General features: G+C 37.5%; 2 protein-coding genes across 2 annotated transcripts in view; one reads left to right on the top strand and one right to left on the bottom strand.

Annotated features, from left to right (window-relative positions):
• The window catches only part of DCX (doublecortin), a 364534-nt gene that overhangs the window by 133235 nt on the left and 218413 nt on the right, over positions 1-12886 (top strand). The window lies entirely within an intron of this gene.
• On the bottom strand, positions 12505-12777 carry SERTM2 (serine rich and transmembrane domain containing 2). Its single transcript, XM_028166721.1, has one exon. It carries the CDS (start codon positions 12775-12777, stop codon positions 12505-12507), a length of 273 nt encoding a protein of 90 aa, XP_028022522.1.

Raw genomic sequence — 12886 nt, 5'->3', positions numbered from 1 at the left:
TAATCTTTGATTGGATGCCAGGCATTATGAATTTTACCTTGTCAGGTGCTGGATATACTTATATTCCTATAAATCTTTGTTAGCTTTGTTCTTAGATGCAGTTAAGTTACCTGGAAACAATTTGGTCCTTTCAGGTCTTATTTTTCTGGTTTAGGTGAGTCCAAAGAAGAGCTCAGTCTAGGGCTAATTTTTCCCACCACTGAGACCAGACCTTCTGGGTACCCTACCCAACGTCCTGTGAATTATGACTTTTCTCAATCTGACTGGTGGGAATAGGCACTATTTCTGGCCCTCTGTGTCAGGTACTGTTCTTTGTAATCTAATCCTTTCTTGTTCTCTCCCTGGCCTCAAGTAGATTTTTCACACATGTGCACTGATAGTTACTCTGCTGAATACTTGATGGGAGACCTCTGCAGGTCTCTGGGACTCTGTTTCTGTCTCATTAACTCTAGTTGCATTTGACTCCCCAGACTCTCAGCTCCATAACATCAACAGAGAGAATCCACTGACCTTTGCCTCAATACCGCCACCCTATGCCATGGCCTGGAAAGTCACTTATAGCTAGGGCAATCATAGGTGTCACCTCATTTGTTTCTCATATCTACAAACTAGTGTCCTTCATTGCCTGATGGCCAGTGCCTTTAAAAGCATTGTCTCATGTATTTAGCTTTTCAAATTGTCTACATGTATAATTTCATTCATCATTTCATAATGGACATTTTCAAACATACAAAAAGTTGAAAGCATTGTATAGTGTACAATTGTATGTATACCCACTCCCTAGATTCTACAATGAACAGTTTACAATATTTGTTTTATCATACAACTATGTATTTATTCATCCCTTTATTCACCCATCAAACCATCTTAATTTTTCATGCATTTCAAAATAAATTGAAAATATCAATATAATTCACCCGTAATACTTCAGCATATGATTAATGAGAGCTTAATATTTTGAATTTTGACAAATTAATCACCTGTGTAATGCTAACTTCCAAGTTATAAAATATACCTGTCACCACAGAAAGTTTCTTCCTGACTTTTCCAGTCAATCTCTACCCTCATCTTTCCAAAGGAAACTACTGTTTAGATTTTTTCACTACAGATAAGTTTTGCTTTTTCTAGAATAGCACTGTTAAATAGAAATGTAATATGAGTCAAAAATGGAGCCACATGTAATTTAAAATTTTCCATTAGCCAGGTTACAAAAAATAAAAAGAAAGAAGTGACTAGTTTAAATAATGTAATTTATTTAATCCAGTATGTCCAAAATATTATCATTTTCAACATGTAATCAGTATAAAAATTATGGATGAGATATATTATATTTTTCTCATATTATGTCTTTGAAATCTAGTGTGCAATTTACACTTATAGTACATCTCAGTTTGGACTAATCCTATATCAAGTGCTCAGTAGCAATTTGTAGCTAGTAACTACCATGTTGGATAGTGCAGTTCTAGAATTTAATATAAATATGATCATAAAATAGGTTCCCTTTGTCTAAGGCTTTTTTACTCAGCATGATGTTTTGAGAGTTTTAAAATTAGTTCATGCATCATTTTAATTAAAAAAATTAAATTAAAAAATAAAACAAAAGGGAAATAAAATGCTCAGTGAGAGTAATATAGAGGATGAGAGGAAAGAAATTGCATGTAAAGAATTCTGCCATTCAGTCCTTGTATTACGAAATAGGAGACTAGACATGCTGATAAACTTTATCCTTTACATTAAGTAATCATAAAATATCTTAGTATTTTATGCTTAACCACTAAAAGAATAGAAGTAGAATACCTAATTTCAAAATCAATAGAGGGAATAAAAGGGAATTAAAAAATTAAGCAACTGAGTGAAATGTAGGAAAGAAGAAAAAAAGCAAACAAAAACCAAGAGAAATAACAAAATGATAGTAATAAGTCCAAATATGTTGGTAACCCCAATAAATATAAATGGGCTGAACATACCATTTAAAACATACAGATTTTAAATTCAATAAAAGTGCTAAACCCAACTAATATTGTACTTATAAGATACATATCTAAAATATAAGAAAATGTATACTTTAAGTAAAAGGATGGAAAAATACATATCTGGTAAATACTAACCAAAAGAAAGCTGGTGCAGCTCTATTACCAATAATATCAGACAAAGCATTCATCCAGAAAAGTGGATAAAACAATTGTGGTGTATTTATACAATGGAATACAACAGTGAAAATTAATGATAAATATCACGAACCTAATAAGCATAATCATCATAAAAAGTTGTAGGTGGATAGGTACATTATGATATATTTATATTAAATTTAAAAGCATGCACTGCAAAACAATGTTACATATCATTATGGATACATACATATGTAGTGAAACAAATTAAATCATACATTGTAATGATAAATACCAAGCTGAGAATAGTAGTGTTGAATGCTGGCTCCTCATATATCACCAACACAACTTGAGTTTATTTGTTTACCATGGAAAGGGAGAAAACCACCTCCCCAAAGCTTTGGTAGTATCTCATACAGAGAAGGCAAGGGCAGAGTTTATTGAGAATTGGAAATTTGGTTAAAAGTGGGTCCTCTAATATGAGAACTTGTTTACAATTGGATGAGGATCATGATGTAACAGTCCAGGAATGGTTGAAACAGCAATGGGAGGATTTTGAGGAAAGGTATTCAGAGTTTTAGGGCACAAACTGTTGACATTTTCCATTGAAAAGTTGATGAATCTTTCAGGAAGTTACTATTGTATAATGAACAATCAAGCCATTTGCTTGGATAAGAATCTCCTGGAAGAGTAGGCTTATTAATGTAGAGAGTAAAGTATATGTGGAGGAGAGTAGGTAATTTCAGTCTTTAGTGTCCAAACTGAGAGTAGAGGGTGATGATTTTGGTTCTCAGTAGTTAACCCTAGGGTAGAGGAATAGGATCAGGGAGAAGTACACAGGGGCTTCAACTCTGCCTATAATATTTTATTTCTCTTAAAAAATCTGAAGCAAAAGTTAAAACTTGCCAAAGCTTGGTAACAGGTTTATAGGTAAAATAGTTTATCTTTCCTAACATTTCTTTGCATTTATTGTAGGCTTAAAATATTTTAAAATAGCACTGTTGCTTCATAAACAATGACAGATTCTTTGTCTCCATTTTTTCAGATGCCAGGTAGGTCTCTCTAATTCAACATCACAGATGGTCCATTTACATTACAATTGAGGTGGTTGATGTTTCATTACATTCCTGTCATAGTTTCCAGGTTATCTACCTTGTCAAATTCATAGGACTCGGTCACTTCCCATGTCTTGTCAACCAAAATTTTACAAACCACCTCTCAGTTTGTATGGATTTCAATTTATGTTGATTTTTTTTCTGTTGAGAGGGCCATCTTTTACTCATCTTTTCCATGGATTAAAGAGTCTCTTTCCCTAGTGCTCTATATATGAAGATGTATATATACACACAGGTACACACAGATCATATATCTTATATACATATTTATACACATATACATAAAGAATATTGGAATTAGAAGTTCCCCAGGTCATCTTCCTAGCCAACTTATGGACACTTCTATACCATTACATAGGCAGTATAGCATAATGGTAGCATATGAGTTCTGGAGTCAGTTGGCTATGGTTTAGAATCCCAGTTCTGTGTCATTTATTAGCTGTGTGACCTGGGGCAAGTTATTTAACCTTTCTATGCCTCAATATTCTTGTAGGTAAAATGAGGATAGTAATAATACCTATTTTGTAGGATTTTGTTAAGTTTAAATAAGAATGCATGTAGAATATTAAGCATAGAGTTTAACACATAAGTCTTCAAAATATGCTAGTGATTATTATTATTATCATCATTATCTCTGATAGATATGACCATCGGCCTCTGCTTGAACTGTTTCAACAATATTCTACCCTACAAGAAAACCTGCTCTATTTGGGAGAATCTCTATTACTAGAAACACAATGAGCCAAAGTTATTTTCCTATAAACCTTGCTCCCTTTAAATTCTAATTGTTGGTCTGAGTTCTGTCCTTTCAAACTACACAGATTGTCTCTACCATGTCAATGTGGAAATTCTTCAAAAGTTAGAAATCAGTGTCTCTTATTCTCCAGAACAGTCTTTATCCACGAGTTAGAACTCTAGACTATAAGTAATGTTAGAATAAGATAGCAGATTTCAGCATCACCTATAAATAGATTGGTGAATAAGTATTGGATATTCTGTTAGCTTGACATGTTAAATTTTGAAGGGTTTGATTTAGACATGTAATTAGCAGGTCTCCAGGCATCTAATGAGTTACAGTATCTAAGGTGTGGGATAAAGGAAAGCCTTATATTTCGACTTACCTTTGGATCCAAGTTCCTGTTTTTACCAACTTTACCATTTTTGCTCTGTTTTGCCTTCTGTGTGTATAGTCCTTTTTCTGCAAATGCCACCATGCAAGATACCATCACAGCCCCTTCCCTTACCAAAGCACTGATATGTCCAGACTACCTGGATTGTCTAGAACATTAACTATTGCTGTTCTTCAAAGTTCTTCTGAGGGAAGAATCTTGACTGGTTATCTCTTCTTCTTGGCCTCTAGCCTCCTGCCATGTTGCTAGGTCCTCTGTCTACTTTGTACTCTTTACCTGTCATCTGTAGTTCATACACAACCCTTCAAATATATGTTCATTTCTTATGTTACAGTTTATCCATCTTTTTCTTGCTTCCAGCCCAAATCAGCCATACACTGAGGATTATATTTCCACAATTAAGATGAACTATTAGAGTATTTTGCCAGATAAAGACAGTTTTCTTCCTAAGAGAAATTCTGCTCCCAGCTAAATCTTACACTAACATTTTATATCTTCATGCTACACAGTCATGATATAAAGAAATATATCTAGGTCCATAATGAAAGGTATGTGGCATGTATGCCTCCGTTACCCTCTTCACCATAAAAGACGTTGTTAATCAATCACAGCATGCTCTACCAAAAATGGCTCAAAGTCTTTCTTCTCCATGGTCGTAGCTCCTGCCAAAGAGCTCTTTCTGTTAAGGTCCCAGATTCCACCAGGTAGCCCTGATTGTGGTCTCATCTCCTGCTGGCAGGCCCCTCCATGATTCTAGGACCAAAGAGGGTCACTGCTTCTGGGTTCTGGTAATAGTACCTCTTCCCATTGTTTCCCAAGCCCTAGGATTGGTGATAGCCTTCTGCGTCTGTTAATCTTGAGCCTGTTTCACTATCCCCATTTGTCTTCTATCACATGCATTGCCAATTCCTTATATTAAATTCCCTCTATTTGAAATAGCTAGAGTGGTTTTGTTTTTTCTGATTGGACTCTGAATGATACGCCTCCTTTGAAAATTTCTAGTATGTTTTATCTTTTCTATGGTAGAATCATATTCAGTAAACCTCAAGTTGGATCTTTAAGCCATCCCAACATGCCTCCTTCTGTGCTGTATATTCTCTGTCTTCTCCAGATCCATTCTCACAAGGCTTCTCCACCCTGCTCTTTGTTCTAGGAAGCTGGCCTTTACAAACTGCATCCCCTGGCTTGCTTGCCCTCTGGCTTCCAGGTGGATTCAGTCTGCCTCAGCAGATGAAGGTAGAGGAGAAAGTGTTTGGAGTATTTAATCCTCCAGCCCTCTTAAGGCTTTGCTTATTTACCTAAGGTCATAGATTGTTAGTTTCTTTCTCACAGCTACAGGGCATGCCATATTCCAAAAACGTTTCCCTCCCCTTCCCCCCTCCAGCCTAAGAGCAGCTGGAACTTCCTACAGCTGTTAGTCCCTGGGTGCTTTGCCATCTCTTTTGACCCCTTAATCCTACCCACCCCTTAGTAAATAGTCCTTTCATTAGACTTTCTTTACTCACCCATTATGAGAATGCCATCAGTTTCCTGCCAGGAACGTGATCAATACAATCACATACCTGTGTTTGACAGCCCACCCCTGTTCACTGCAAACTCTCAGGACCCTATTTGTACTATTACTAACCTGTACCAACACTGCTTCATTGGTTTCTGGCTTCAAATTATTGGCTCTATTTTCCTCTTATTGATGGTACTACTCCTAACCTTTGTACTTCATATTTGTATTTGGTCTCCTCGGGTTGGAGTCTTCCCTCTCCCCAGAGGACTTTATCTCTAACTCACTCTTCTTCTCCTGCTACCAAGTATTTCCAGGCAATTTGCCTCAGTTTGAGGATCCTTAAACCTAATCTTCTTTCCCAACCTGCTTGACAAGTGACTAATTCTCCAAAAACAGGGAGAAATATTTGGGCATATCCTGTGTTACATTATTGGCATTCTTTCTTCAATCTACTCTACAACCCCTCCCTGGGCAATCTCATCCATTAACACCTCTTAAATTTATGTCTCCAGCCCTAACCTCTCTTGTGAGCTCCAGACCCGTATATTCAACTGCCTATTCAACGTCTGCACTTGGATGTCTCAAAGGCACATGAAGCTAAACATGTCCAAAACGAAATTCATCTCCCCCTTGATCTGATTTTCCTCTAGTGTTCTTTGTCTCAGTGAATAGAACCACTAGACCCTTGTTCAAACCAGAATCCAGTAAATCATTCTAGATTCTTCCTTCTTACCCCACTTATCCAAGTCATCAAGTAATGCTAACTTTATCTCCTAAATCTATCTCGAATTATTTACTTCTCTTTATCCCTACCCACTACCACTCGATGGGATGGTGTTAAGTCTAAGGTATTATCATTTTTCTCCTGAACCACTTCCATAGTCTCTTAACTGGTCTCCCTGCATCCACTCTTGCCTCTCTTCAATCCCTCCTCCACACTGCTACCAGAGTTCTCATCTTCTCTATGCTTAAAATAAAGTTAAAAATCTATAACATTGCCCACAAGGCCCTGCATGTTGTTGTCAACCTTTCCAGCCTTCTGGAGACTTCTCTTCACTCACTGGGCTTCTTCAAGTGTGCCAAGTTTATTTGACCTCAGAATCTTTCTACATGCTGTTCTTTCTATGGAATGTTTGCTCTATTCTCTCCTTTTACTCCTCCATTAGATTTCAGCTTAGATATCATCTCAGTATCTTTCTACATGCTGTTCTTTCTATGGAATGTTTGCTCTATTCTCTCCTTTTACTCCTCCATTAGATTTCAGCTTAGATATCATCTCAGTAAAGTCTTCCTTGACACTCTAGGCCAGTCTAGGCAGCATGCCCTCCACTTTGTATGCACCCTATACTTCTCCTTTTTAACACAGTATTCTTGTAATTATCTGATTGGAGATGTCCAACCCTAGGCTATAACTTTCACCAGGGCATAGAGTGTGTTCTGTTTTCACTGGTAGCACACACAGTAGGTGCTGAATAAATGTTGAAAGAATGAATGAATTTAGGTACTTATCATCTTGACCAGATTGTAGATTTTATGACTGCAAACTTTAGATCCCCACCAGAGCCTAGCTCAGTATGCTGTGTAATCTGTCTCTCTTACTCTCCAACGTGTGTATGTATAATTTAATCAACAAATAGTTGATGTGAAAAATGAATTGGAATTCCTGGAATGACTCAAGTTATTCTTCAAAACCTCCTCACCTATATTTATTATGTGCATTTCCTTTTCCTACTCTACATATGTCCCACATTTTTGTCTCCTTTTTCTACGAGGACAATAATTCATTCTTTGTGGCTAGAGGAAGCTTCTCTAGCCAGTAATTCTCTCCCTTTTAATGCCATTGCATTTATTAAAGAGCACAAATGAAGTAGCTGTGTACAGTTAGAACACTATACAATTTTAAATAAGAACACTATTTTTACCTAAGAGGAGGTGTTCTCATTTCTAGGAGGGGAAAGATCACAATCATGTATATGAAGAACTGGCATTGACTGTGAACATTAAGTCGAATGATCAAAGGATTAGAATTTGCATTGTGGGTTGATAATTCATCTATATTTCTGCCTTTTCCCTTCTTCCATGTAAATTAAAGCTGCAGGATCTGCCTTTGTGTAAACTTCCCTACAGTCTGTTAAATATGTGTTGCTGCAACTATAAAATGATTTTAATAGATGGCAGAATTCTGCTTATTTGTTCTGAATTTCAGCACAGGGAGTAATTAATCACCTATAGAGCTCAATAGTTTTTTGCAGAACTTGGAGTGTAATGGAATGAATAACTCTGGAGTATCTATTCAGTGCTCAGAAAGCAAAGCACTTTTTGAGATGAGTACTAAACTAGGAGTCCAAAGACTGGCAGTGTACTCTTGACTTGGCCTCTGTGTAACCATGAATGTCTCACCAATCTCTCTGTGCTAGTGTCCTCTTTTGTAAAACAGACTTCATAATACTTCCACTCATTACTCACAGGGTTGCTGTGAGGAACAAATGAAGAAAGTACGAAATGGAAGATACATAAATAAAAATATCCCACATGTTGGGGAATGTTGCAAGATATTGGTACTTTAGATACCTTATCTCACTGTCACCTCAGGTCACTTTCATTGGCAGCTGGTAGTTATTACCCATTTTTCACATCTTACTACTAAAGAAACAAAGAAACACACCAATAAGGTGGCAAGTGGGGAGAAAATAAAAGTTGGGTGGTTGGCGACTAAGAAAAAATAATGACACCTCAGAATTATAAATCCCACAAATTTGTAATTGTTACAATTTATATTGGGATGAAGAGACTAATACTCTTTATATTCTTCAGACAATATATAGCTGTTATCAGCAAACCAAACAGAATTTATTTTACAGGGAACAAAAATGACATGCTAAATATTAATTCAAATATTATATTTCATATACACAATATGAATCTATTTCAAGTATTAATGATTTTAAACAAAAGAAACCCAATTTTCTCTTCCACACAATTTTGTTTAAAAAAAAGTGCTTCTTTTGTACAAATGCAGGTGAATAAGACATATTACTAAATATAACCACTTAATTGCATTAAATGGACCCCTTTTACCTACTTAGTAAGCATGGTGGGGTCTGCAGCCATCAGACTCAGTTAGGAGTCCAAAGCTTCAGATTTGGCATAGATGGAAATGTTAGGCTGAATGAACCTGTCTTTACTTGATTTACCTCAAGATTTCCTGCCTAGTACATAATACATAATACAAAAAGCCTTTTACAATAAACCTTGTTTTATACAACCCATGATTCTGAAATGTATTCAAAGTACACTTTTGGATATTGAGTTATTTTAAACACATTAGGAGAGTTTACTGTTTAAAGAATTCATGTGGTGAATCCTTTTATTTGGCTGAATTATATGAAATTGCTGATATTTCAGCATTTTTATTTATGGAAAGGGAAATTTCATGTGATTCAGTGTAATAAAAAGTGAAGACTCATTCTTTCACCTTAAAACAAAGTATATCTATATATAAATAACCTACCTGTTTATATACATTTAGGCTAACATGCAATTTTTTTTTTAATTTTTATTTATTTATTTATTTTTGGTTGTGTTGGGTCTTCATTTCTGTGCGAGGGCTTTCTCTAGTTGCGGCAAGCGGGGGCCACTCTTCATCGCGGTGCGCGGGCCTCTCACTATCGCGGCCTCTCTTGTTGCGGAGCACAGGCTCCAGACGCGCAGGCTCAGTAATTGTGGCTCACGGGCCCAGTTGCTCCGCGGCATGTGGGATCTTCCCAGACCAGGGCTCGAACCCGTATCCCCTGCATTGGCAGGCAGATTCTCAACCACTGCGCCACCAGGGAAGCCCAACATGCAATTTTTTGGAGAGTGGGGGTGAGGGAAGGAATTGCCAAGCCAGCATTTTGGATAGATGGATAAATTCAAATTATGCCCATTGATTGCTCTAGCTGCCTCTTTGAGCGGTAATATATGTTAATACATTGGAGGACATAATAAAATTTAATATAAATGGAAAAGTTTTCTTTACAGTTGGTTTGCTATGATGAAAACATTCAGTTTATTTTCCCAAAGATTAAATACCATGTGAGTCACCATAATGACACATCTGCTTACATACATCTCCATTTATGTTATCATTGGAAATCGTCAGGGGTTATGCTGCTATTTTAGTGCAATCCGTGCTGTGTACTTTGGTTAATGCTCGGTGAAGATTTGGATCCCATGGGGTAGTTGTGATGAAAGAGGGTGGTTGTTTTCCAGGTGAGGAACCTAATCATAAATTGGGAATCTTCATCCAAGTCAGAGATTAAGGAGCAGTTTTAAACTCCTGAAATCTGTGTTGGAGAGGTCAGGTGGGCAGGGAATAGATTTGCAGTCTGTCTCTTCATCAGATTCAGCAACAAGGCATTGGGTATCTTGCTATTCACTGCTGTTGAAAATGTAATCAGTTCCTTCATTTATCCAGTCACTGACTTCTTAACTGTAAAGTGCATTCAAATACTGTGAGCACAAAAGGCAGAGCGTGGAGTGAGGAGAGATGTGTGTCCTTAAGAAGTTCTGGGGTATATTGGCAGCCTTTGATGAAGTCCGTGTATGGTTGCCAAGAACTAACATTTTAAAAGGTACGTGGAGTCTGGGTGTTGAATAAAGACAACTTAAACCACCAAATGCAATAATATGAATCACTTTGCATTTTGGAAATTAGAATACCAAAAGGGGAAGCGCATGCCCTATCGAGTCTTAGCCTACCTGCTCATCTCTTCTGAATGGTGCAGAATGCAGCTGCCATCTCTTACAGTGCGCTATTGTAACAGGTGTGCCAGAGTCAGCCTTGCTGCTAAGTTAAGCTCTGCATGTGGGGATTTCATGCTTTGCAGCCCCTTGGAGAGGGAGTATTGGCAAATGACTGTGTATAAAAGTAGAAAGCACTTGGGAATTTCACCACCATGCTAGACTTAGATCAGAGTAAAGGGGCCAATTTAAATTGGTAACAAACTAGAGAGAGCTGCATGTCTGGTAGAGGTGCCATTAACCTAACATCCATTCCACTTCTCTCTCACGGCGGCTGCAATTCCCGCGGGGGCACGTGGTTGAAATTTGATGACCACCTTTTAGGTGCAAGGGAGAACTGATTTTTTCTAAGCAGGTAGAATTTAACATGGGTGTTTTAGTTCTTTGGTGGCAAGAGTATGACCAGCCTTCTAATTTCTAATCTGTAAACAGTACTCATTTCCTTTGGTTCCCTTTTGGAACATTAATTATTAAAAAATCAAATTCTTTTTCCACTACTGGCATACTAGGGCTACTTATGAGAATGGAATTTTTCAAAATATATTTCTCTTATAGGTAATAAGTGAAACACTTCATCTTTTGGCAGGGATCAGGAAGGGAGGGACATTTTCTGGGAAAGACATATGTGACATTTGAGGATATTGATCTCAATAAGGATTTGTTGGAGGCTGTTGTTTAGTCCTTTCCTTTGTCTCTCTTTGTTTTTCTTACACTCAGATCTAAAAGGAGTCTAGTGATGACTAAATAGCCCTCAGATCATTTTTCAGAGTGAAAAACCTGGTACCTAGAGGCTTGAGTGTTTTGCCCAAAGCCACAATCATTCAACGACAGAATACCAAGATTATTTCATTTCTGCTTTAAAGTACAGTTGAGTCTTCTTTGCCGAGGCCATCTTTAAACAAAGCTTATATTTGAGTGCAACTCAATCCTGGAGCATGACGGGGAAGGAGGAAAAGGCAAAGAAGCTGCACGTATAATATAAGGTTCATTATCATAAGCACATTTTGACTTAATTTTCCCTTGGTTTGGGGGGAGCTCATTGTTCCAGATTTTTGTAATACATCGGCCATTATCTGAGTTTTTAAAAGTCCAGTAATAGTAATAACACAGATATAAAATGCACATTTTCCCTCTCTAGATGAGTTTGTTGACTAGAAACTTCTTTTTGTAAACTTGCTCTTTAAATTGAAACAGTTTCTTTTAAGAACTCTTCTTTCATTTGGGACAAACCAGATGGCCACAGATGATAAAATCACTGCTCCTTTGGGAAAGGGTTTCTGGTCTCTTCCATTAACCTCTGACATGATTTAACTTCATGTAAGCAGAGCTGATTCTTTAGGGTCCAACTGCTAAATTAAAACTTGTTTCTTCTGATTCACTTTGTTATAAAGCAGAAACTAACACACCATTGTAAAGCAATCATACTCCAATAAAGATGTTTAAAAAAAAAAAGAAAACAAACTTGTTCCTTTCTTGGGATATCCTCTTTGAACAATTAGCCCTTTCAAAGGCAAATTTTCCTTGTTCTTGGAGCTTCCAGGGTCATGTGTTTTTTTACAACAGCTGCATGTGAATTTCTGCAGTCTGAGGTTTGCTCAAGGCCCAGGCTCTCTTTGGTTACCATGGAAACCTGCCCTCCCAACCAGCTGCCATTTCCTATATTCCTGGCAAGGAATGAGTCAAACCTCTTAGATATCCCACAAGCAGAGTCAAGATAAAGAATAACACAGAGAAAACGTGAACAACTTGTTAAGTGAACAACTTGTTGATTCCCTACATGGGAAGCTACATGCAACAAAGTCAGCTTTCCTGGACATCAACATACAAGGGTTCACTGAGATCCATTAAAGCTCACTTTCTCCCTGACTTTAAGGAGTGGGGATTCGACTCTGCATCTCTACGTCTGTAAATTGAGGAACACTTTCCGTGCTCTCGGAGGTGATGGGTGAGATGACATGTTTGAGCCGAAGGAGCATTGTGAAGAGCAGGATGAGGAGAATGGCCAGGAGGCTCAGGAATAAGCCCACATACATATACAGGTTGGAATACTTATCCGAAGTAGTGTCAACCTCTGTTGCCAGGGTGGGGAAATGGGCCCGCCCAGTGAGATTCCCATGGTACTTGAAATGCACCTCCGTCATCACTTAAGACTTGAGTTGGTACCTATTTCTATTTGATTTCTATTGCCCTTGAGGCATTCCACAGTCACTTAGGCTGTCTCTGAATATGCTGGAGGTGTTCTAACAATCT

Source organism: Balaenoptera acutorostrata, chromosome X, assembly GCF_949987535.1.
Source record: "Balaenoptera acutorostrata chromosome X, mBalAcu1.1, whole genome shotgun sequence".
Taxonomy (NCBI): domain Eukaryota; kingdom Metazoa; phylum Chordata; class Mammalia; order Artiodactyla; family Balaenopteridae; genus Balaenoptera; species Balaenoptera acutorostrata.
The sequence above is the reverse complement of the archived record's forward strand: the minus strand, read 5'-3'. Positions and strand labels throughout refer to the sequence as shown.

What these genes read in the sequence shown, in the direction of transcription:
- SERTM2 (XM_028166721.1), bottom strand. Translation starts at nt 12,777, where the DNA reads ATGACGGAGGTGCATTTCAAGTACCATGGGAATCTCACTGGGCGGGCC.